This window comes from Mastigoproctus giganteus, chromosome 7 (assembly GCF_048544385.1).
Source record: "Mastigoproctus giganteus isolate SK-2022 chromosome 7, ASM4854438v1, whole genome shotgun sequence".
NCBI classification, from domain to species: domain Eukaryota; kingdom Metazoa; phylum Arthropoda; class Arachnida; order Uropygi; family Thelyphonidae; genus Mastigoproctus; species Mastigoproctus giganteus.
Window position 1 is genome coordinate 32,258,730 of NC_143581.1, and position 27,732 is coordinate 32,286,461.

Here is a 27,732-nt window from a genome sequence, read left to right on the forward strand (position 1 = left end):
TACGATGTCGCTTATGGTTTGGACACCAACATTAGAGATTTAACGGATGCACAGTGATGTGTCCAATATGATGCTCCCCTTTATTTTTTATGATGTTGCTTATGGTTTGGACACCAACGTTAGAGATTTAACGGATGCACTGTTAAATCTCTAACATTGAACCATTTTAAAACTTTTGAATAATTTCAAGTTTTTGTTTAATTGAAAGTGCAAGTCGTTTGCATTTACCCATCATTTTCGCGATTTCTAAACAAAAAAAAAAAAAAAAAAAATTGTTATCCCTGACATTAAATAACGAAACAATTTTTCTCTTTGCAGTGTGATGAAACAGAACAATCGAAGCTATGTACTAAAACAAACTAAACATTTCTTCTTCTTTTTTTTTTTTAGCACTGGGTTTGAAGACAGTGGGGGGTTGCAAGATAATAATCTTCCAATGACGACTTTATTACGCCTGTTTGTCACTTATTTACGACTTGCAAAACATCTGTTTATACCTATTCTAGTTATTACTTGAATTTTATGAAATCATAAAATTCAAGTTAGTAAAGCACTAACTCTTAACAATTCAGCTTGTGTCCCTCTCTCACTTACAATGAGATACCAAATAACAAATGGCTCCCCTCATCCAAAACACTTGTATTTTTTCAATTTGTTTTACAGATTTGTCAATAGAGTGTGGTGCAGTAACCAACTTCATTAAAGCTGATGTTTTGTCCATGCTGGTGAAAATTCAGCCAAAATTAGAGTTGGCATAAAAAAAAGTATGCCAAATTACTGATATAAAAGAATAGTGATGTTTTACTGTATGATAACTTTAATAAATTAAGTTAAAAAAGAATTGATTAATTGAGAAGAACCTACAGGGAATTTTGCTTATATGCTTTCTTCATTTAAAGTGAGCTTTTAGATAATCATGACTACCATGCCCATTACTTAAAAATGTCATGTATACCATGCATTGATTTCATCATTTTTTTTTTTTTTTTTTTTGATAAATGTTGATTCCTTCAAGTATTGTTCTTTATAAATGCATTTTTGCTTAAGCATTTCTCAGAATGGGAAAAAATAAAATATTCCATGATCTATTTTTCAATAATCATAAAATGCCTCTACTTACCAAGATTATTTTAGGCACAGTAATAGTACAACATGATGTCAATAGGTGATTGATGAGCATGTACACATACACTTCATAATTATTATTTTTTATACTTCAAGCATGACCCTGTACTTCAATAATATTAGATGTAAAATACACACACATTGATACTTATTATGATATGTTAGCTGCCATGTTATTTAATAAAATTATATATTATTAAATTTAACTACATATTTAGTTCAAAAAATAAATTTACAATAAAGATTAGACATCTGACTACTGTCTTCAACATTAGCATTAGTAGAGGCATACGATGCAAGAAAGCAAGCTTATGCAGCATCAGCCAAAAAAAAAAACACTTCCACTTCACCCCTCCATTAGTTCGAAATACTTGTCCAGCTGAGCCTTAAATTTATTTAGGCTATCAACTTCCACAACAAGGGATGGAAGTCTGTTCCACCAACCAACTACCTGCTGGCTAAAGGCAAATTTCCACACCTCTATCCTACATCTGTCTTTCCTCAATCTGAATTTATGCCCTCTCAGGTGATTATTCTGAGCAAGAGGAAGAATCCCATCAGCATTGAGCATGCTCAAACCATTCAAGGCTTTATACACCTCAATCAGATCACCTTGCAGGTGCCTAGTCTCCAAACACTGTAATCTGCAAAACTTAAGCCTTTCTTCATAAGAGCAACCTTTGTTCCATTCACTAATCTTGTTTCCCTTTTTTGTACTTGTTCCAACAGCTCTACATCCTTCTTAAAATGAGGCTTCCAGACCCTGTATACAATATTCAAGGTGTGGCCTGACCATTGCTTTATACAAGGGGATAATCACCTCCTTATCCCTTCTAGAAAAATTCCTGTATATCATTGACAAGACACCATGAGCAGACTGTCCGCACTGCTCAGAAAACTTCATATCTGCCTGCACAATTACCCCCCCCCCCCCCCCCCCCCGGTCCTTTTCATTCGCTAGCACTGTCAGTGTAGTACCACACAGTTGATATGTTACTCTGGGGTTACTGCTTCCCATATGTAGTACTTTACATTTGTCAATGTTAAACTTCATTTGCCACCTCTCAGCCCATCTGCTCAACTTTTCTAAATCCTGTTGCAGCAGTATACTGTCATTAGTGTCATTAACAACCCTGCCAACCTTCGTATCGTCTGCAAACGTGGACATTAAGCCTGATATACCATCATCAATATCATTTATAAATACAGAAAACAACAATGGACCCAACACTGAACCCTGAGGGACTCCACTAATAACATTAGTCCACGAAGAGCAGTGTCTATTGATAACCACCCTCTGTCTTCTCCCACTCAACCATCCCTTTATCCATAGCAGCAATTTGCCTCCAATGCTGCACTGCTCCAATTTGTGCAGCAGTCTTCCATGTGCAACAGTATCAAAAGCCTTTCTAAGATCCAAATATATGATATCAAAGTTATTCCCTGCATCCAGTTGCTTTGTGACCACATCATAGTATCCAGTCAAATTGGTCAAACAAGACTTCCCCTTAAAAAAACCATGCTGTGTCCGAGCTATAACTGAAGTCTTGTCTAGATGATCCTGCAGTGCTTCTTTAACCAGTGCCTCCATTAATTTCCCTGGAACAGAAGTTAAACTAACAGGTCTATAATTATTTGTGTTGCCCTTTGATCCTCCTTTGTGAATTGGGGTCACATTTGCACATCTCCAGTCCATGGGTACCTCCCCTGAATCCAAGGAAGCTCTTATCTTCAAACATATGTTTGAAGATGAAAGATTTCCACCAAGTTTAAATTTTATGGGAATGGGATATTAAAAATTAGGCAACCTAGACATAAAAAATTTTGATAAAATGTGAAAGAAAAAGAAGAAACAAGACAATGGGAAATATGAAAACAAGACCATTTTCAAAAATAGCACATCTAAGGCCATAGAATGTGAGAAAATGGGCATTTAATATTCTAAAATTCTATTTAACTAAATTTTACAAATCACAAAATACTATTAAGAGAACCCAACTTTTATTCTAAATGAAAATTCTTGTTCTATTAAAATTGATAGCAGTGAAATGCTTTCTTTGTTTACATGTTATATTAAACAGCGAATGAAAGACTGTTTTTTGTTACCATGAAACTTCATTATACTGATAGTAGTTACTGCTGACATTTTGCCATATATTTTTTCCTAAAATTGCAAGTTAACATATAAATATAGTAATCTGTTAAGTGGTAACACACTGCTGATGATATCCACACACAAGTTTTGGACTGCATATCACTAATGACCTCAACTTAAATAAAACCTGCTAATCTTGGAAAATCAAGGAACATTTCTCAGTAATTTACCACATAATGACCATTAGCCAGCGGGGAGTTGGTTGGTTGAACAGACTTCCATCCCTTGTTGTGGAAGTTGATAGCCTAAATAAATTTAAGCCTCAGCTGGACAGGTATTTCGAACGAACGGAGGGGTGAAATGGAAGTGGTTTTTTTTTTTTTTGCTGATGCTGCATAAGCTTGCTTTCTTGCATCATATGACTACTAATGCTGATGCTAATAAGAATATAAAAACAAGACCTTCCTGATACTGCATTTTTTCCAACAAAACTTTATGCAATGATAAATGATTCTACACAGTCCCTGCAACTTCACATAACCATACTAAGAAATCAAAGATCATTGACGCATAAAAATTAATACTTACATAATCTCATTGTCATTCATTAAAATTTATTAGAAAACAATATGATAACACAGAGTTATTAGAAATATTTCAACCATTAGGTAAATTTTTTACTTGAATGAATAAACATTACTGAGGAGTACAAACTGATTGATTAAAATAAAATACAGTTTGATGTGCTTACTTCAGAAGAATTTTGAATAGAAGTAAAACAGTAAAGTAAGACTTCATAAATTTGGCATACAAAAATCAAGCACTTTTTGTAGAATATTTTACTTTAATCAAGAGCTAGTAGTGCAGGTTCTTTGAGGACCCACATTACTTTGGTGATGTGCTGCTCTTCATCTAGTCACCACACAAGTGAAATTTTCAATAATGATTTTTCAGAAATCCAACACTCTCTGAATATTTTAATTTAACAAAAGTTGTGCGGGATTTCACTTAACTTTAATGAATAGTCTCATTTTAACGAAGGTTGTGTGGGGGTCTCGAAGATCATAACCTTCAGCAATGTTCTAATCTTCATGGCACACACACAGCCAAAATTCTTAAAATTCCAAAAAGCTAAGCTTAGTCTTGATAATTATATGCATGCGCTGAAAAACATGCATTTAAAATTAGTATGCACCTCTTGTCTTCATTGCTGCAGCATACACTCTTAACACTTTAAGGCAGCATGTGCAGTCATTACACCCTCTTGCTTCTCATTATAGAAAATACCTTCAAATGGTTGAAGCTTATGGGTTTTGCAAACAACATTTAATTTAATAATGACAATAATTTGCAAATAAGAGAAGTTAAAAAAAAATGTCTAAAGCACTGAGAGATGCTTTCTTTCAAAAAAATAATTAAAAACATTTGTTTTTAATATAAAAAAAAAAATCCATTTTTCATAGTTGTGTTCAGAAGAGATTGAAAATAAAGGCGGCAACAGAAAGCAAGCAATTCTGATTTATTCCTTGCTGATTTTTAAGATTTACTCATAAATGGGGGGTAATCTTTACCCCATTAGCCAGTGCATATGTGGGGAAAAAAATCAATGGCATGTGTCATTATGGATTAAAAAAATTTATTCTCAAGTCCTGCATGTCAATTGGTGCTAAAAACTATTGTTCTAATTTAAATTATAATTTAAATTAATTAATTATTATTTTATAATCTTTGATAATATATAATCATATATATAACTATGAGAAACTGCCTTAACTTCAAGGAGTAGCATATTTCCCAGTGTGAATCAAATTCCATGATGGCTGTCTCTCATTGGTAGCTACTGTTATTTGAACTGTACACGATATAAACTTGGTATCAGATAAAGCTTGGACTTAGGGAAAGTGACGCTCAGTAAAATTTTCCTGAGAGAGAGAGAGAGAGAGAGAGAGAGTGTGGCATATATCTATACTATTAGAAAAGCCACACATGATTACCTACTCACATAAATAAAGGCATGATTTTTTGGACTCACTTACATACACAAAGCTTTCTGAGATCACTTTGAATATGAATACAAACTCATCACAAGATTAAAGGTCCTGTGCTTTTGAGTGTCTGAATTTGTGAACCAAAAATTGCAAAAGATAAATGATTAAATACAATTAAAATATATAACAGAATAAAGAAAATTTCATCTTCCAGGGTTCTGTTTCATAAGAAACCACAACACACTTGTGTCCAAACAAACTAGGAGACAAAATTTCAGTAACCTCTAAACCATCCAAAAACAGGGTTGAGATGAAGAGCTGTGATCCTATGCTATGCGAAGTACTTACTAAGCCAAGACTGAAGATAAAAAGACAGAATAGGCTGACTTCTTCGATGTTCAACCCCACATAGTGCCTGCTAATGAAAAATTATTCCTCAGTGTCTTCAGTGTTTCGAAGGCCTTGTAGGCTTGCTCCATAACTGCAGAATCAATGGTTACAACTGCTCCTTGCATCCTTTGCTCACCTGTTTACATCCCTTCTGCTGCTGCTTGGCCATGATATTCTGGCTCTCAATTGGTCTTCTGATATCTTCTTAGTTCTTCTTCTTAGTTATGCAACTGGTCAGGATCTTGTACATTACTGAGAGACAATCTGTACTTTGCTGATTTTGTGGTGTCCCTTAGCTTTCAGGTAGGCAGTTCCTTGAGTCAGAGACTCTGGGATTGTCAGAGTGCCTTATTATCTGAGTGAACTGCTCTGCTATGTGTCTGTGTGTATGCAGCTGAACTTCTTGTACCAGCAGTTGTGGATTATTATTATTATTATATTAGTAGTGGTGGCAAATGATGAAAGAAAACAAGCTTATACAGCATCAGTGAAAAAAAAAGGGGGGGGGCAAAACTTCCCATTTCATCTCTCCAACCCCTCTAACAATTTATCTAATTCTACGTTGAGTTTATTCAAAATTAACTACCTCTAACAACAGCAGATGGAAGTTTGTTCCAACAATTGACCACCCCACCGACTGAATGCAACTTCCACTCATACATCCTGCAACCATCTTTCTTCAGTTTGAATGTGTGATGTGTGTAGTGTGAGCAAGCGGAAGCTTGCTGAATCAATTAAGGCTTAAAACACCTCAATCAGATCTCCATGTGAGTGCCTATTCTCCAGACACTACAATTTTCAAAATTGAAGCCTTTCCTAGTAAGAGTTTTCTTTTGCTCCCCACAATAATCTTGCTGCTCTTCTCTGCACTCATTCCAACAGATCCACATCCTTCCTAAAATGAGGCTTCTAGACCTGTATGCAGTGCCCCAGACGTGGCCTAACCATTGCCTTATATACAATGGGATTATCACTTCTTATCCCTTCTGGCAAAATTCCTGTATATCATTGACAAAAACCCCCATGAGCTGTCCTGGCAGCCTGTCTGCACCACTCAGAGTTCTTCATATCTGACTTCATATTTATCTTCATATCTGCACAATTATCCCCAGGTCTTTTTCATTTTCCACTGCCTTGAGCATGGTATCATATAGCTGGTATGTTAATCTGGGATTACTGTTCCCCATATGAATTACCATGCATTTGTCAATATTAAACTTCAATTTGCACTTCTCAGCCCATCTGCCTAATTTGTCTATATCTTATTGCAGTAGCAATCCTGACTACTATGATTAAATAGGCTGAAAATTTAGACATTATACCTGATATACCTTTATCAACATCATTAATAAATATAGAAAATAACAATGAGCCCAGTACTGAAGCCCGGGGGACTCCGGTACAAGGCCCACTATTGTTTTCTTTTGACACTTTAAAAGACTGCTTTACAATTTGTATAGCAGTCTTTTATGTGCAACAGTATCAAAAGCTAGTCCATGAAAAGCAGTGTCCATTGATTACCACACTCTGTCTTTTACCACTCAACCATCCTTTATCCATTGTAGCAACTTGCCCTTAATGCCATACTGCTGCTCCAACTTGTACAGTAGTCTTCCATGTGCAACAGTATCAAAAGCTTTCCTAAAATCCAAGTATATGATATCAAAACTATTTTTTGCATCTAGTTCCTTTGTGACTACATCATAGTATCCATTCAAATTGTTCAGACAAGATATACCCTTAACAAATCCATGCTGCGTTTGAACTATAACTACATTCCTGTCTGTATTACTTCTTTAACTAGTGACTTCACTATTTTCCCTGGAACAGAAGGCAAGCTAACAGGTCTGTAATTACTCATGTCCCCTTTGTGAACTGGGGATATATTTGCACATCTTCAGTCCATGGGGGAACTCTCCTGAATCCAGGAATGCCCTCATAATTATGGCAAAAGGTTTGCTAACCTCTTTTGCTGCCTTCTTTAATATAACTGGATGATTCCATCCATTGCAGGTGCTTTTTTTACATTTAGCTTCAACAATTTCTCCTCCATTTCCCTCTCAGTTAACACTAAATAACTCAGCTTCCTGTTGGAATTTGACTTACTTCTGACATCTCCATCTTTAAAAAATTCCTCATGTGTGAATGTAGATGAGGTAGTAGTAAGCTTAATGGTGCACTATCAACCGAGATCATATTGCACCAGTATATCATATGTGTAAAAGTATGTGTTCACAGGCAGATTTGATTATTGTGTGAATTGAAAAATCTGGAATAACTTATTGCAGGGCTATAGTCCCTTTATAACCGAAATTGCCTAACTACTGATTGAAGAAACCTTTAATAATTCCTCTATTCAATGATGGGATTCAAACCATGACCACTGCAAATGAATTAAGAATAGCAAACTACTTTACTGTCACAGAGGAACCTGTTGGACTGGGGATTTGATAATGGAAGAATTACATATGAGCTGCCTATTCCTAGCTAGTGGGTTGATGTGCAACCATCCCAGGCTATGGTCATGTGAAGAATGATTATTTACTTCACCACAGCTTATATGAATGCTTGTGGAACTACTATGTTATAAAGCAACTCATATGTAAATCTTCCATTCTGGAATAACCCTAAGCATAGCTTCAGGAGGGAAGAAGGTCATAAAAGCTTGACTGTAATGCCTGGCCACACACCCTTCACCAAAAATCTAAATTTTATGTATCTGTAGTATATATTTTACTTTTGTTCACATTTTTTTTCTAAAACTGTAAGTTTATAGAGCAGCTATCTGTGTTTTATTCAATTCCTACTATTAGTTCACACTCTCCCTATATATATATTTATATATCTTGTTCAAATTTTCAATCGTTAATAAAATACTTTTTATTCATCCACTCAAGTTCAAATAAATTTTTTTAAACTTGTAGTGGATGACACTTGATGTTAATACAGTTTTTTCAAATATTAATTCATTAATTAAATTTAATTAATTAATTTTAGTTTTATATGGGAGAAAAAAATTTCTCTTATATAAGATATTTAGCAGGATATAAATTTAGGAATAAATACCGTCAGTGGCGAAGCGTGTAGATTGCTGGAAAAAAATTTCTTTTTCAGATTCTTTTTTCATTCTGGGTTCTAGTCTGAGTCAAGGAGGGAACAAAATGGAAAATGAAACATGTGAATAAAAATAATAGTCCAACACCATATATAGAAACGAAAATGGAAAATTGCAAGGAAATTCGCTTTCTATTTTGCCACTTAATATTGTGGTTCTGTCATATGTATATACATATTTATATTAATTGTAATTATTTAATAAAAAGTAACTAAAATAAAATTTTTCTTTGTTGACCTAAGTAGGAATTGACTTTAAAAATTTTTTTTTTATATTACTTGTTTTAATAAATCAATTTGTACTCAGGAAAATCAGTGTTTGTTCATTCAAGTATGAATCAGTGTTTGTTCTTTCATACCTGCATGTTATGATGCCCATTAAATTCTTTTGTTAGTTTTTTTAACTGTAATAATTATCAATTTGGTGGAAATGAAAAAAAAAGTAAAACATACATCAGTAATCATTTTTCCTCTAGTCTTGTTCCTTTCCCTGTGATTGGCCTTTTTTTCCATCTGTTGTAATACTCTTTCTCTAGTAGTTCTGTATTCTAATGCAAATTCACTAATGATTTTGCATATTTGATGCACCTTAAAGTCTTCAATGGAATGTGCTGAGCATCCCAGAAAAACCAGGAATTTGTGAAACCTGTTGGATGTTTTTAAGATTTGTCAGTATAAGTGTTCACATATAAATTTAAACTTCAATTCTTTATATTAAAAACTTATTCCTATAATTAATTACTGATAAATAAATAGCAAAATATAATGCATGCAAATGCAATTAAATCTGGGACTCAGATGTTGAAAAGAAGTTAAATCAAGAACGTATACACTGATATTTTTTTATTACATACACCGGTGAAAAGAATGTATACATATATGCATGAAAATATTTCATTGCAGTACTGCTTGACCAAATGAGATGCGAAAAGAATGTTTCTATGTTAGAGGCAGAAAGTGAAAACCACTGCTCAGCTCTAACATGTTCACTCAACATCTTGTGTAATACATCGAGAGACCCGACTAGACTGTTTATTAATTGGCTTTGGTGTTGTGGGAGGAGTGGGTGGGGGTATTTGTTTTATCCAATATAGTCTAACAATTCTGTGTCAATTTTGCACCATTTCAAGCAGTGTTTAAGATAGACTACTTAGCATCAGTAGAGGCATATGATGCAAGAAAGCAAGCTTATACAGTATCAGCTAAAAAAAAAAAAATCCCTTCCCATTTCACCCATATTTATATAAGCCGTCAACTTCTACAACAACATAAGGAAGTTTGTTCCAGCAATCAACCACCCGCTGGCTAAAGGCAAATTTCCGCACATCTATTCTCACAACTGTCTTTCCTCAATCTGAATTTATGTCCCCCTCAGGCGATTAATCTGGGCTAGAGGAAGAATCCCATCAGCATTGAGCATGCTCAAACCATTCAAGCCTTCATACACTTCAATCAGATCACCTCACGGGTGCCTAGTCTCCAAACACTGTAATTTGCAAAACTCAAGCCTTTCTTCGTAAGAGCAACCCTTTGTTCCATTCACTAATCTTGTTGCCCTTCTCTATGCTCGTTCCAGCAACTCTACAACCTTATTAAAATGCAGCCTCCAGACCTGTATACAGTACTCAAGGTGTGGCCTGACCATTCCTTATATAAGGGAATAATCACATCCTTTTCCCTGCTAGAAAAATTCCTCTATATCATTGACAAGACACCATGAGCTACTCTTGCAGACCATCTGCACTGCTCAGAAACTTCATATCTGACTGCACCATTAACTCCAGGTCCTTTTCATTCTCTACCACCCTCAGTGTAGTACCACACAGTTGATATGTTACTCTGGGGTTACCGCTACCATATGCAGTACTTTACATTTGTCAATGTTAAACTTCAGTTCCCACTTCTCAGCCCATCTGCTCAACTTTTCTAGATCCTGTTGCAGTATACTACTGCAATAGGATCTAGATCTTGTTGCAGTAGTGTCATTAACAACCCTGCCAACCTTCATGTTGTCTGTAAACTTAGACATTAAGCTTGATATTCCATCAATATCATTAATAAATACAGAAAACAACAATGAACCCAACACTGAACCCTGGGGAACTCCACTAATAACAATAGTCCATGAAGAGCAATGACCATTGATTACCACTCTGTCTTCTCCCACTCAACCATCCCTTTATCCATAGCAGCAATTTGTCTCAAATGCCACAGTGATCCAATTTGTGTAGCAGTCTTCCATGTGCAACAGAATCAAAAGCCTTCCTAAGATCTAAGTATATGATATCAAAATTATTCTTTGCATCTAGTTCCTTTGTGACCACATCATAGTATCCAATCAAATTGATCAGACAAGATTTCCCATTAACAAACCCATGCTGTCTGAACTATAACTGAAGTCTTGTCTAGACGATCCTGCAGTGCTTGTTTAATCAGTGCCTCCATTAATTTCCCTGGAACAGAAGTTAAACTAACAGGTCTGTAATTACTTGTGTCACCCTTTGATCCTCCTTTAAGAATTGGGGTCACATTTACACATCTCCAGTCCATGGGTACCTCCCCTGAGTTCAAGGAAGCTCTCATAATTATGGCTAAGGGTTTGCTGCCTCCTTTAATATAACTGGATAGATCCCATCCACCCCAGGTGTCTTCCTTATGTTTATCTTTAAAATGATTTATCCTCCACTTTGCTGGTCTGAGTTATTAAAAAATCATTTAGCTCACTGCCAGAGTTTAATACACCTCTGCCCCCCCCCCCCCACTGAATAACTCCTCATGTGTAAATGTAGATGCAAAATACTCATCTCTCGGTTTGTTAGCTACCTGAGCAGGATCATCAACAGTTGCACCATCAATATCAAGTGGACCAATCTGATTCATCCCTTTCCTTCTAGGATTTACATAAGTAAAGAACCCTTTGCATCCTTTGCCAAAAATTTCTCATAATCTGCTTTTGCCTGCCTAACCTATTTTGTGACTTGATTACACACTAGTTTATATCTACCATAGGCTTCTGTGTCACCTGTTAATTTATATGTATCGCATGCATTTTTCTTCTCTGCCACATGTCTCAGTTCATGACATCCATTTAGGGTTACCTAAACCTTGAACAATATTTCTTAGTTGGTAAGTTGGTATGAAAAGACTAGTAGCTTCCAAGATTAATGCTTTGAATGGTTCCCATTTAGAATTTGCTGTTGGTAACACTTAAGGTTCACTGTTGAGGATTGCTATTGTTGTGTGATGGTATGAAGAACATTATTTTGCTGCAAGTCCAAGCCTCTCCTTTTGTGAAGCTTCTGGAAATATTTGTCTGTGTGCATAGCTGTTCCAGGAAATCGGTGTAATTTTATCAATTTTATAAAATGGCAATGCAGCCTATATAAGACAAGAGCATTTCGGCAATGATCTGAACAGGAGGACATGGTTATGCATTTGTTAGGAAAAAGAAATTTTTAATATTGAGTATGATCTAATGTGTTTATGATATCAATAAGGCCCAATGTAGCTGAGTGGTCAAATACGAAAGTGCAGTAGCACACTCCAAGTGAACTGTGGTTCAAGCCTGCATGGCTACTAAATACAATTAATAATTATATTCATAACTTGTTGTAAACTCTTCTGACTTGTGGTGGTCATGCTGGAGTATAAACAAGAACTGTCATGGGGGGATGTGTTTAACGTTCTATAGGTGTTTAATATGTGGAGGCTAGAATTTTTCTCTACCCCCCACTCCCTAAGGCTAGTTATAGGGCTCAACTGAATGCCTTTGGGGATGTTTGAAAACATCCCAAAGGTACTCACAGTTGGATTCAGATCTTAACTCCCAGCTGAAAATGGCAGATTCTCCCCAATATTTGCCTTAAACCAATACTGTAATGATCATTGCTTTGTGACATGGAGTGATATTATGAGAATACAAACACAGTTCCCCCCTCCAAAGAATTGTCATGTAAGTAAGGCAGAATGTCACAATAAAAACTAAATTTGTGGTTTCAACTGATCGCTCCACATCACATTCTGTAACTGTTGTAATGTCGACTGCTTCCATTCTTGGCAAGGATAGGCAGTGATGCATACTGCTAGGAGACAGCTTCAGCTTACAAGCAGTGACACAACAATGGTATTACATTTTATGAAGCACTTCTCTCATGGATGTTGGTCCTTATCCCAGTTCTGTCAACTGTCTCTAAGGTTAGCTCGTTCTGCTCGTATTGGATCTTTGTGATTTCTTCTCACTATGTCTAGGAAAATCTCTGTGGAACTTGCTAAGGTCACTGATACATTTACTCATGGATCTCCCCTCGACATGGGCACTTATACATGGTGAGGGGACCCCCCCAGTGATGCTGCTGGTTTTCCAGATTAGCATCACTGGGATTTAATGCCCATACCTTGGTTCCAGGGTTACATCGTTGGAATCCGGCATGTGCAGCCGTGCGCCACGACCTGTGGAATTCAGAAAGGGGGATCCTGGTGGTTGGGGAAGGGCAGTGTTAATACACCACTTTGGCCCCTGCTTCAACAAGACGGGTGGTTCTTACTGCTAGGGTCAACTGCATTCCAATAAGTCTCTCTCCCTTTGGTCCTGGGATGGGATCAAGGCTTATTGGAAACGTGGGTATGGTGCTCCTAAGCGAACTTGGCATCCCATTCGTGTACACAGTACCTGCTAGTTCACGAGTGGGCGTCCCCTAGTAGGGCTCTGTGGTGGGCGGGGTACTAAGGGCATCGGAAATTTTTATCTTACTCATATGAGTAATTTAAATTCTATTTCTTCTGGGGCCCCAACAAGGCCCCTACCTAATCGAGATGAAACCACAGAAAACACCTCTGCAAAAAGAGCCAGAACTGAGGATACACCACCATCAGTGACATCGCTTTTCCTGATTCTCCATTCCACCGGAGAGCAGTCAATTGGAAAGATATCACCCTTCTTTATCCAAAAAGGATTAGAAGGGTTGGCAGGATCACCCAAATCTGTAAAATGACTGTGTTCTGGCGATCTTTTGGTTGAAACTATAAATATAAAACAGGTGGGGAAAAAATCCTGAAAGCTACATCAATAGGGGGGGATACCTATCACTGTAACCCCCACTAAAATTTGAACTCTTCACAAGGTGTCATTTCAGAGTGGGACCTTCATGTCTCTGAAGGAGAGATCTGCTCTGAATTGAAAGAACAAGGAGTGACGACTGTCAAAAGAATATCAATGGGAAAGAATGGGAATCTTGTCCATACCTGAGTTCTCATCCTAACATTTAACACCCAATGGCTTCCAAGTTCCATCAAGGCAGGGTACTTAAACTGCCCAGTGAGGATTTATATTCCAAACCCACTGAGGTGTTTCAAATGTCAAAAATATGGCCACTCACAAACAGCTTGTCGTGGTAACCCTGCCTGTGCTCGATGCACAGACAGGGTTACCACGTGCGAAAGACCACGAGAGCAAGGAATGTTCAGCTTCCAAACCGATCTGTGTAAATTGCCAACAAGAGTATCCTGCCTACTCCAGAGCATGCCAGTGGTGGAAGGATGAAAAAGAGATCCAAAAACTGAAAACAGAGCTGAATATCTCCTACCCAGAGGCTAGAAAATGCATACAACCAATAAATAGCAGGAAGCCTTCATATGCTCAGAAGGTTTCTGCGAAGTGCATTATCGGTACACAAACAGAGATGACTGTACCACCAAGATAGTCATTCACTCCGATTGCACGCTATTTATTGAGTTCGCAAAAGCTCACCAAAAAAACGCAGTCAGTTAGTTAGTTATTCGGTTTTAGGGAACATTAGCAACTAAGGCCATATTGTTCCGGGAATATGCGGTGGTCATTCCCTGACCTTTCCACATCCTTCGTATTTGGTAGTGACGGGATCGAACTCCGGTCTAATCAAGAAGCGTGTGTTACGCACTGCTGCTCCTTCCCACCTGGCTATGGAGGCACTGCACGCAGTCAGCTGCCACTCCTATATCCGTACCTCTTAGTGCTCCACCACTACCAAAACCAAGTGGTAAAAAAGAGCAACCAATAATAACAGAAACAATGGATGTAGAGGACAAGGAGGTACCGGACGAATCAGTGTTGGAACTCTTTGTGGAGGAAGAAATGGACACTGGCCAGCGTCCATACTTCCCCAAAAGAGATAAACCCAAGACTGATAAAAGTAAGCCTTCAACAACTCAGAAGCCGCCTGATGGATCCACCAAGCCAAGATAATGGCTAAATTCCTACAAGGGAATTGTCGTGGATTCCGGTGAAATACTGATGACATCAAGGCCCTCCTGCAAAAGCACAAGCCAGTTTGCTTTTGCTTGCAGGAGACTTACATAAAGGCAAATGATGATCCCACCACGCGTAATATCCAAATTTTTCGTAAGGATAGAATTGCAGATGGTCCTCCTCATGGAGGAGTCGCTATCCTTGTGAGCAACCAGACCCCAGTTCAGCCCTTGCTAATTACAACCAGTATAGAGGCTGTTGCAATTCGTCTTACAGTGGGATTTTTATTAACCGTGTGCTCTATTTATTTGCCACCTGGAACTGACATTTCCCAGGAAGACCTTGATGATCTTATAATCAAGGTCTTCCTGGGAGATGTCAGGAAGACCTTGATGATCTTATAATGCAGTTGCCTTCCCCTTTCTTACTTCTCGGGGATTTCAATGGACATAATACCCTGTGGGGTAGTGCTAGCATCAATGGAAGGGGCCGAGTCATAGAGCGTATGCTAAATGACAATGATCTCTCCCTTCTACATATTGGAACAAACACTTTCTTCCACATGCCTACCCGTACGTTTTCTGCCATTGATCTATCTATCTGCTCCCCTTCTCTTCTCCCTTTACTCACTTGGGAAGTGGAGGAGAACCCATAGGGAAGTGATCACCTCCCTGTGATAACCTGCTTACACACTGGGAGACCATGTCTGCCTTTTAGGTTACCATGATGGAAGTTTGATCAGGCTGACTGGAGTGCCTTTCAACACCTGGCAAATTTTGACATCTCTGCAGTCAGTCAGGAGTGCAGTCACGTACATAACAGAAAATATTGTGTATGCAGCTGCAACTACAATTCCAAAAATATCCACCCGGTTTCCTCCGTTTTCAAAACCATGGTGGAAGCCAATATGCACAGCAGCCAAAAAGGCTCAAAACAAAGCTTGGGGGATATTTTGACGATATCCTACCATGGTCAATCTATTAGCCTTTAAACGTGAACGAGCTAAAGCACATTATATACGCCGTCAGAGTCAGAAGGAATCACGGATCCATTTCACATCATCGATTACCCAGTCTTCCAGTGCTAAGGTGATCTGGGAAAATGAAGGGGAAATACACAGCACACCCCTCATCAGTCCTGGAATATAATGGATGTACTATTGCAGACTCTACTGCAATAGCCAATGCTCTTGGGGAAACGTTTTCTAACATCTTTGCAACATCATCTTACTCCCCAGAGTTTCTGGTCTTAAAGCACAACAGTGAAAAACAGGCCCTTAAGTTCACATCGAAGGGTTCCCACCCATATAATGGGTCATTTACTATCCACTAGCTGAAAACAGCACTTGCCCGTACAAAGGCTACCGCTCTTGGACCAGACAACATCCATTATGAAATGATCAAACATCTTTCACCAGAATCCATCACCGTCTGCTCTTCCTGTACAACAGAATCTTTCTTGAAGAGCATTTGCCGGATACCTGGCGCAAAGCAACTATTCTTGCTTTCCCAAGCCAAGAAAGGATCCTAAATCTCTGAAAAGCTATCGTTCTACTGCTCTGACTAGCTGTCTGTGCAAAATATTGGAGAGAATGGTCAATGCTTGTCTCTTATGGTCATCATCATCAGCCATTTTCAATCCATTGCAGGATGAAGGCCTCTCCAGCAACTTTCCAGTTCCTTCTGTTTTGAGCACTGGCCATCCATTTATGGTATTTAGAATCAAATGACCTTCTCTCCCGATTTCAGTGCGGCTTCCGAAGAAACAGGTCCACACTGGACCACTTAATTAGACTGGAAACATCTATCCGAGATGATTTCCTAAAAAGAGAACACTTGGTGTCCACCTTCTTTGACATGGAAAAAGCGTAGACACAACTTCGAGATTTGGTATTTTAAAAGACCTTTACAATCTCTGTCTAAGAAGTCAGCTTCCCGTTTTTATTAAAAATTTTTTATCTTGCCATTACTTCCAAGTTCATGTAGAATCCTCACTTTTGCGGCCCTTTTGCCAAGAGGAGGGGGTACCACAAGGATCTGTCTTAAGTGTCACGCTTTTTGCCATTAAAATAAATTCTATTTCTGAACAACTTCCTCCAACTATAAACAGTGCACTCTACGTCGATGACTTCAGCATATTTTCTCAATCGTGCAATACGAGGGTTACTGAGAGACACCTGCAACAAGCTATTAACCGTCTTAACTCCTGGGCCACGGCCAATGGTTTCAGGTTCTCACCGGAGAAGACTGTTTGCGTCCATTTTTGCCGCAAACGTAACCTCCACCCTGAGCCTGAATTACGACTTGGACAAAGCACCATTCCAGTTGTATCAGAGATGAAATTTGTCCAACACATTCATCAGCTGTGCACGAGAGGGCTTAACATTCTCCGCTCTCTCTCTTCTATCTCTTGGGGTGCAGACCAATGCACTCTACTCCGTCTATACCGTGCACTTGTACGCTCAAAATTAGATTACGGGTCTCAGGTATATGCATCTGCCAGAAATAGTGCTGTTCGTTGGCTTGACCCCATCCATCATCAAGCCATTCGGATTGCTACTGGTGCATTCAGAACACCTGTCCAAAGTCTGTATGTCGAAGCAAATGAACCACCCTTGTCGCTTCGATGAATGCAGTTGTCTGACACTGCAGCCAAATCGGCAGCCCTGACGGATAATCTTGACCTGTTAGTTCCCTATACAGACTACAGGCAAGTGATCCGTAGTAACTTACAATCTCAGTTGCAAGATTCGTGGCATCGCCTGATTACTACAAACAAACTATGTCGAATTAAGCCTGTGATCCATCCTTGGCGGTCCGGCTTACGCAGGGATTGCAAAGAGGAAGTTGTTCTTGCTCGGCTCTGCATAGGATACTGTCATGTGACACACTCCTTTTTGCTGAGGGCTGATGACCCTCCTATGTGCGAGCAATGCGACACCATTTTGTCCGTTCAACATATTTTATGTGATTGTACCAGTTTTAGAAATACTCATTTTACTGCTTTTACCCATCTGACTGAACTATATACACGCAGTCAGATTTTAAATGACAATGAGTCAGCAGTTTTTAAATTTTTAAAATTGATTAATATATATACACTTATATGAAATTTATCTCATATTGCTTTTATTATTGTTCTGATTTTATTTATTGATATGTCTGTATATATATGCACTTTTCGACGAAGTAACCTTTTTAAAAGTTACCAGTCTTATCTTTTTATATTTTAACCTTTTCCTGGCGCACTATAACCTTGCAGTTTTTGCGCCACAAAAATCAAAATCAAATCAAAAACTCGTGGATCTGAACAAACATCCTCTTATTTTATCTGACAACTTTTTTCTTTTCCAACCCTGCTACTAATCGACCTATACTGCCAAATAGTGATTGTCAGAGTCTTGCTACTAATATGCCAACACAAATACAGCATTATAGGTGACTGTAAAATGCAATACATGTTCACAAATGTACCACATCAGAGAACAGCCAATACACTCAGCAATGAAAACATTCATTTGTCTTTGGACATTTTTGATTGTAAATAATTCTTAATGTATTGAAGGTACAAAAAAAAAAAAAAAAAAAAAAAAAATTATAAAGGTACAATTTTGGGTAGTGTAAAGCATTCTCAGTGTGATGTTCAGATGCCAAACATTATAACAATTCCCACACTAGAGTGGAAAAACTAGTACTGGAAGTTTTTCCTTTCAAAGTAAGTGGACGTAATTTATTCTGAAGACTATTATAATGTTCTATGTCTGAATATTGAAATTGCACTAAAAATGCATCTGACTACAATAGCTAAAATTATACTCTTCAACATTCTTTTTATTGTCCTGACATTTTTTTTTTCTTTCAGAAGTCAGTGTTCTTGAAAATGCAAGCAGTTACCATTGATGATACTTTTGGTGTTTTCTGTAGAGTAATTACACAATAGCATGTTCTCGTGACTCAATTAAGTTAATTTTATTGGCACCACAATATATATCACTTAATAATTTTTATGCAGAGAATTTTTTTCGAATTCAGTTCATAAAAATAAGCTATTCAGAATGAAATTATCTGTTGGTTAGTGCAACTTTTACATCATGTTTCATGATTTATTAAACTAGATTTTCCTTTTTTTCTTCTGCATCCCTTGTTAATTTGTCCACAACAACACTGTCAGCTAAAACTAACACTATTATCATTAGGAAAAAAAAAAAATGACTCAAATGGTACCAGTTTTTTTGTCTCTGTTGCTTTTTTCTCTTTGGTTTTTTCCCAAAACTCTACTTGGTCATTTTCTGCAGGCACATATTATTAAAATAAAACTATCGAGCTACAACAAAAAACCCTTCTCCAAACACAGGCCCAGGTTGCTGCAATAGAACATGCACTGGACTATCCACTTATTGAGTTTACATAATACCTCAAAAATGATTTGTGTGGGGGGCTATTATTTAATATTATGCATTTATGCAATTTCAACAACACTTTTGTGATTCGTTGAACTCAGGAGAGATTCCTCCAGATTTGAGAAGTGCCAACATATCATTAATACATAAAAGTAGTTCTAAGAATAAAGTGTGTAACTACCAACCAGTCAGTCTGACTTCAGTGGTAGGGAAAATCATGGAGGCAATAGTAAAGAGTGCAGTATAGGGTCATTTAGTTAGAAATAGAATTCTGAAGGCTATAATACAACATGGTTTTGTTAAGGGGGAAAATCATTTAATTAACCTAGTTAGCTATTTTGACACAGTCACTAGTGAGAGGTTACTCTATAAGCTGAAAATGTTGGAATCACAGGTAAGATTCTAATATGGGTTGCAGGGTGGTTGTAGGGCAAGAAGCAAAAGGTTGTAAGTTGTGATTAATGTTACTCTTTAGAATGGTCTAACATTAGAAGTAGGTTCCCCCCGAGATTGGTTCTGGAACTGTTGTTATTTTGAAGAGGTACAAAGCATTATATAAAAATTTGCAGATGATGTAAAGATTGGGAGAGTGTTTAATAATCAGTGCCCGGCAATGCTGCTTCAGGATGACTTGGATAGGCTTCGAGAGTGGTCAGAAAAAAAGGCAGCTATGCCTTAATGCAGCAAAATGTAAGGGTTTAAATTTACAAAGTATGTCCCCAAAGTTGGGGGACATACATAGAAACCCAAAATGATACATTTACTTAGTGAAGTTGAATTAAAAACAGTACATGAATAAATTGGGAGTTTGGACATGAAGTTCTTCAAGCAGTGCAGAAAGGTGGTAAAGAAGGGCTATGGTGTCCTCTTGATGAATTATTGAATATTCGCCTATAGCAATAGGGAAGTAATAATCTCACTGTATAAGAAATTTAAGCTTCACATGGAATACTGTATCCAAATATGGAGACCATGCCAGAAAAAAAGAAGCTTCTTGAAAGAGTCCAATCTGTAAAAGGGCAGGCACCCATAAGAAGAAAAAACTTCAACTATGTGGGCTATTTTAGTGGGGACCTCATTGAGGTCTATAAGGCTCTGTGAGAATAGTAAAACGAATTAAGGTGAAATAATCAATGGCATAAATGATTCAAAGACTACAAGCCATAAATTAAAATTACATTTATACTTGGAAATGTATAGGAAGTTCTATTTTAGCCAGCAAGTTATTAATTACTGGAATAGGTTACTTCCAGGCTGACAGCTTGGGAAAACTCAAAGGTCAGTTGGATAGTTACCTACATGAGGAGGATAACATAAAAGTTATTTTAATTTTCATATATATTTTTATTTAGTTATTTATTCTTTATTATCATTTTAATTTTTTTTAAGTTACCTCTAGGGTGAGTTGAGGCTGACATCTTAGAGAAACTCGACGGTAAGCTGGATAGTTACTGAAGTGAGGAGAGTAACACAAGGTGTTTATTTTCATTTTTATTTTTTGCAGATTTATTTATTTATTTCTGTATATATTTTAATTTAGTATTTACTTTATTTTTTTTAAATTTTTATTTATTTATTTTTTTCCCCAGTGCAACAAAATCTAGTGGCTTTCTTGCACTATATGGCTAATACTAATTCAGAACAAATACTTCCATGCCACCATATGTAACTGCACCACTTCTGAGTTCATTTTAGAGCTACTAATATTATATAAATAATGCTAACATATTGTTGACTTCGTTATATATTTTATAGGATGCAACAAAAAAAAAAAAAAAAAAAAAAACAAAACACCACACTATATGACCAGAAATATTCACACACAAACAGGTAGTTTCCAAAAGGGATTTTAATTATTTTCTGCAACTACCTTTATGCAATGCACAAAAAAGTTGTAAAACCCTTTTTTGTAACTTTTTGTGCACAAGGTGCCTGTATGGTGCTTCCACATAATTACTCTGTGAAAACTATAAAATATTGCATTCAAAAACAACTTGAGTAAAACTGGAGCAATATTTAGGAAGGCAGAAAAAGTTTTAGTCATTAAGCCCGAACCACCAGAAAACAATTTTTTTTGAAAGGGACCTGACTGCTTCTCCATGACCACTGTTGGGTTAACAAAAACCATGTTGTGATTCTCTTATAATTCCATTCCTCTCCAGCTGATCTTACACTGTTTCCTTCACCATGGACTTAATAATTTTCCCTGGTACAGAAATCAAACATAGTTTTGTGGTGACCCATTCATTTACAACCCACCTTTGTGAATTCAAGAGATGCTTTTGTACAACTCCAGGCTTATGTGAACTATATGAACTTACATAATTCTTAGTTTTAAACTTTAAGTTCTATGATCCATGTAAGAAAATAAGATTCCATAATAATGCAAACACATTTTCATATGTTCATCAGTATAAATAAAAAAAAGTTTAATAGTACTTTTCTTAATTTTTTTATATAAAACACATTTTAGGTTTAGGTAAATGAGAGGATATTGTATTTATTGTTGAAACTCACCTGTTAATCATCCTCCTATGAATAATTCCAAGAACAATAATTCGTTCAGCACAATCTGCAAGAAATTCTGACATCCTAAAAAAATAAACATCTTTTTATATTTCTGTATAATTTAATTAAAGGATTGCATGATTGTGATATTATTTCAATACTGAAAATATTACAGATAGCACTATACGTATATATAAATTTATGGTGAAAATTTAGCAATTTCTAGAATCAAGAAATTATTTGATTTTATATAAAAGCAGTTCAGAAGTGTATTAGCAACTTACCAGCAGTCCTTCCTAGTTATTCATTGTAAAGCAAAATAAAAAAAATACCACAAATAGATTACTTTTTGCTTATATTTCAAAAACTTAAAAAGAGGTGAATGTGTTTCAGTATTATGCTTATATTATGTTCATGTAGAAACTAGTTTTAATTTTATTTATTCCTTAAATCTTCTACTATTCATATATAATATAACTTTCAGAGAAAGTATTAATCATAAATTCCTTCTATTGCACTAGTCAGCAAAAAATATGTGATTCTGGAGGAAATAAAACGTGCTGATTCTGAAAATCACCATAAAAAGTCTCTATTATGCCTACATCAAAATATGTACCAATGTTTAATGTCAAAATAAATGGATATATACATATAATTCAGGTTTGTAATAAAATTGTAAAAAAAAATAAGTTCTGTTATATGTTTGGAGGACGTACAAGTTAGTGCAAATGCATCAATTAGTACACAGCTAAACTCTGAATTAGCAAAAATATGCAAAAGCGGCATCGTTTCAGCTATATCTCACATTGTGAATACCTTCACAACGAGTTGCCATGATCTTGCACTGCTTCGAATAAATAATGCTTAATCACAGGAGAAGACTGTTGTTATGTGGTATCCGCTGAGAATAAATAACAACAGTCTTCTCCTTTGGTTAAGCGTTATTTATTCGAAGTAGTGCAATATCATGGCAACTCATTGTGAAGGTATTCACAATGAGATATAACTTAAATGATGCCGCTTTTGCATATTTTTGCTAATTCAGAGTTTAGCTGCGTACTAATATGATGCATTTGCACTAACTTGTGCGTTGTCTAAATCTCTTGCAGCCTGAGGCTAAAGCCCTTAACGTATTTCATGTTTGGAGGATAGATTTACAACCCTGAGAACATCACGATCAGTTAATACTTGGAAAAGCTTAGCACAGCCTACAAAAAATCCTCACCAAAAACGCTAAGTGTGCTCTCTTCAAATTGTAAATTGTTACATTGGAATTTGAACTTAAGAACCACAGGTAGAAATCTGATTATGTTTATCACAAGAAAACTGAGGCCAGAATTGACTGCTAAAACTAAGAATTAGCTTATATCTGTTAAAATAAATCAGTATGTCATACTTTACTGGCTAGATTATGCGAAATTTGTATATTTTGGTAAAACATGACTCCCTCTATATTTAATAACTGTGACATGATGTGAAACTATCATGGTGATTTTCAAAATCTACGCATAAAAACTGGTTAAAAACAGCATTTAAGTTCTTGGAGGTAAAAATAGTGTTGGCTAGTGTTATTAGTAATAGTATGTCATGTCACATTACATACCTGACTTTCATGGTTATTGAGCCATCATGTTTAGCAATTACCTTCAGGTAATCCCAAGAAGCTTTACATTCACTTTCCATCTTAGATAAATTTCTAGAGACCTCATCATAATCAACCTAAAAGAAAGTTAAATTTTAATTTCTATATTGCATATTTTCAAAAACAAAACTATCCAAAAATAAGGGTAAGGCAAAAAAATAAAAAATATGAATTTTCATTTTTTATATTTAGGTCTAAAGTATAATAAAGTATAGTAATATAAAGTTTACTAGGCCTAATTATATACATGTACTTGTCACAATATACCTTAATTATTGCATGTTATCTTAACGTGTACTTGTAAGTTTCCATATAGCTGTCATTCTTATAGTATTGATATAAAAAATGTAAATGTAGTATCAATTATAGTATTGATATAAGAATGATATAAATGTAGTAGTAGTAGTAGTAGCAGTGGCATGTGATGCAAGAAAGCAAGTGTATGAGCTTATGCAGCATCAGCCAAAAAAAAAAAAAATATCACACCATTCCCTCCAAATGCCTGTCCAGTTCCTCCTTAAATTTATTTAACCTATCAATTTCCACAACGACAGATGGAAGTTTGTTCCAGCAATTAACCGCCCGCTGGCTAAAGGCAAATTTCCGCACATCTATTCTACATCTGTCTTTTCTTAATTTGAATTTTATGCCCCCTTAGGTTTGTAATCTGGACAAGTGGAAGGATCCCATCAGAATTCAGCGTGCTCAACCCATTCAAGGCCTTATACACCTCAATCAGATCACCGCGCAGGTGTCTAGTCTCCAGCCACTGCAATTTGCAGAACTTAAGTCTCTCTTGGTAAGAGGATCCCTTCATTCCCCTCACCAATCTTGTTGCCCTTCTCTGTACATGCTCAAGCAAATCTACATCCTTCCTAAAATGAGGCCTCCAGACCCATACGCAGTACTCAAGGCTTGCCTGACCATTGCCTTATATAGAGTGACAATCACCTCCTTTTCCCCTACTAGCAAAATTCCTATATATCATTGACAAAACCCCATGACCTGCCCGCATTGCTCAGAAAACTTCATATCTGACTGCACAATTACTCACAGGTCTTTTTCATTTTCTATCACCTTAAGTGTAGTACCACACAATTGGTACGTTTCTCTGGGGTTACTTCTACCCATATGCAGTACTTTGCATTTGTCAAGGTTAAACTTCAGTTGCCACTTCTTAGCCCATCTGCCCAAATTATCTAGATCCTGTTGCAGTAGCACACTGCCATTACTGTCATTAACAACCCTACCAACCTTTGTATCATCTGCAAACTTCGACACTAAGCCTGATATACCTTCATCAATATCACTGATAAATATACAAAACAACAGAGGACCCAACACCGAACTCTGTGGGACTCCACTAATAACATTAGTCCACGAAGAGCAGCACCCATTGATTACCACCCTCTGTTTTCTTCCCCTCAACCATCCTTTTATCCATTGTAGCAACTTTTTTTTTTTTTTTTTTTTTTATGAAAACCCCAAACACGAAACGTATCAAAACCTATAGTACTTAGTACCGTGCATGGGTTGAAGGAGAAGTATGGGGGGAGGGGGGGATGCCGGAAACTTTGCTCTAGAGACTAAACATGGGTTTCACCACTTCAAGCCTCCAATAAGCAAAGTGGTGGTATTTCACCGGTTGATGAAAGTCATCTACCCTTACCCTTAATACCATTCTGCTCCAATTTGTACAATAGTCTTCCATGCGCAACAGTGTCAGAAGCTTTCCTGAAATCCAAATATATGATATCAAAATTATTTTTTGCATCCAGTTCCTTTGTAACCACATCATAATATCCTATCAAATTTGTCAGACAAGACTTTCCCTTAACAAACCCATGCTGTGTCTGAATTATTGCTGCAGTCTTGTCTAGATGATCCTGCAATGCATCTTTAACCAGTGACTCCATTATTTTACCCGGAACAGAAGTTAAACTAACTGGTCTGTAATTACTTGTGTCACCCTTTGATCCCCCTTTGTGAATTGGGGATGCATTTGCACATTTCCAGTCTCTGGGGACCTCCCCTGAGTCCATGGATGCTCTCATAATTATGGCTAAGGGTTTGCTTAGTTGCTTTGCTGCCTCTTTTAATATAACTGGATAGATCCCATCCACCCCAGGTGCCTTTCTTATGTTCAAGTTCAACAATTTCTCCTCCACTTTGCTCTCAGTTATTACAAAATCATTAAGCACCCTGCTACAATTTGATAACCTTCTGCCATTTTCAAACCTTAATAACTCCTCATGTGTGAATGTAGATGCAAAATACTCATTCAGTTTGTTTGCTATCTGAGCAGGATCATCAACAGTCGAACCATCGATATCAAGTGGACCAATCAGATTCATCCCCTTCCTTTTAGAGTTTATATAAGTAAAGAAATCCTTGCTGTTTTTCTTAGCATCTTTTGCCAAAGATTTCTTGTAATCTACCTTCGCCTGCCTAACCTCCTTTGTGACCTGATTACAGACTAACTTATATCTGCCATAGACTTCTGAATTGCTTGATAATTTATATACATCCCATGCATTTTTCTTCTCTGTCACGAGTCTTATTAGTTCATTTGACAACCATTTAGGCCTAAACCTTGAACAATATTTCTTAATAGGTATGAAACTTTTAGTAGCATCCACGATTAATTCCTTGAATGCCTCCCGCTTAGAATTTACTGTTGGTAACATCGTCAGTTGATCCCACTGTACAGAATTTAAAAACTGTCTGAGATTTCTGTAATTTAGTAGTCCCCTGTGTAAATTCATAGGAGTGTAGTTAATGATAGAAGTGTTTTTATGAAGTCCACAAGCAATACATATGTGATCTCATAACATAACTGTACCACATAATATATAACATAACTTAAAATAGCTTAGAAAGTATTGCTGCTGAATAATCTGGAAATACTGTAGTGTTATTATACTCATATCTCTTAGTTTTGTGCAGTATTCTTAAATTAAATTTAGACTAGAATCATGCTTCAGACTAGAGTGATGCAAAAGGCTCAAAAAGGAAAACATGATTGGGTCAGGAGAAAACTGTCATGCAGTTTTCATACAAATCAGCATTTTATAACGTGCTCTGCTTGTTGCATATTTTCAAAGTTACCTTTAGTTGGAAATGATAACTAAAGGGGATACCTTTTCGTGCATGTTTGCTGTAAAGAGCATGACGAGGTTAAGCACAAATTCAATGTTCTAATGGGATATATATATATATATATATATATATGTTGTATTAATATATTGAATAAAGTATATATAAATGGATGTGAAAGTTAAACAAAGTGCTAGTAACTAGAAGGGTGTGGAAAGTAGAAAAAGAAATGTAGTAGATTTGTGAAAGGTGAAAGAATATCAATATCCTAAAGGTTATGAATTAAGAGAATTATGGGCTGAATTACCAAACTAATAGAAAGTGGGAGAACTTTCTAAAGTAAAAATAGTACATCAAAATACTAATAAAATAAAAATAAATAAACAGAAGATGAAAATAAAATGATAGTGCTATAGCTGTCATCAGATATGGGGGGGAAACATATTTAGAAAATCGTCAAATATAGGTAAGGCAAATATGCTTGATCTGATGTCAGCTAAAATATTTATCTAAAATAGATAAATACTGTATTGATATAATACAGGGATGTGATATGCTTAAATAGAAGGGGTGCAAGAATATTTGTAGATGTTATTGAGGCAATATAAGGTGAATCAGAAAACTGCTAACCTGGTGGGGGTACACACATGCATATACTAGAGATTATCAGCAGTTGCAAGCAGATGTGGAGCATTTCTTACACTGCTTCTATTGGGAAGCAATGTAAGAATTACACTTTTCATACAGCGGCCTGAAAAGTAGCCGGAATTTTCATTCAGTGGCCTGAATAGAATAAGCAAATATATGGGCTGTGTTAGGGCTACTAAAAGGCAAAAACAGGTACAGGTATACTCGCTTGTTTGATGAATCTGAAGTAGTGTTTAAGTCATCAAATGTAGACATAGTAAGGCTATTAGAAACATGGTGCCACTCAGATGTAAAGGATGCAGAATTTGAATACAGTGAGTATAATGTGGACAGGTAGGACAGTTGAGGAGTAATTTCTTGGTTAATAAGCACACAGAATATGAAGCAGTACACCATCACCTGGGTGATGTGGGTGGCCAGTGCAATAATGAGTCAGTTTAGTGTGAGATAAGCACTGGGAAAACTAAAATAAGAGTGGGAGTCTGCTATAGACCAAATGACTGT

At 36.6% G+C, this 27,732-nt stretch overlaps 1 protein-coding gene across 2 annotated transcripts in view; it reads right to left on the minus strand.

Moving 5' to 3' along the window:
* Positions 1-27,732, minus strand: part of LOC150082796 (FH1/FH2 domain-containing protein 3-like) — a 763,267-nt gene that overhangs the window by 57,268 nt on the left and 678,267 nt on the right. For both annotated transcript variants that reach the window (XM_090377607.1, XM_090377606.1), the window contains exons 21-23: positions 23,446-23,561; positions 21,852-21,926; positions 9,166-9,358 (exon numbers count right to left, since the gene is read on the minus strand). In XM_090377607.1, the coding sequence (XP_090233733.1) occupies positions 9,166-9,358; positions 21,852-21,926; positions 23,446-23,561 (384 nt within the window). The remainder of the gene's footprint in view (positions 1-9,165; positions 9,359-21,851; positions 21,927-23,445; positions 23,562-27,732) is intronic.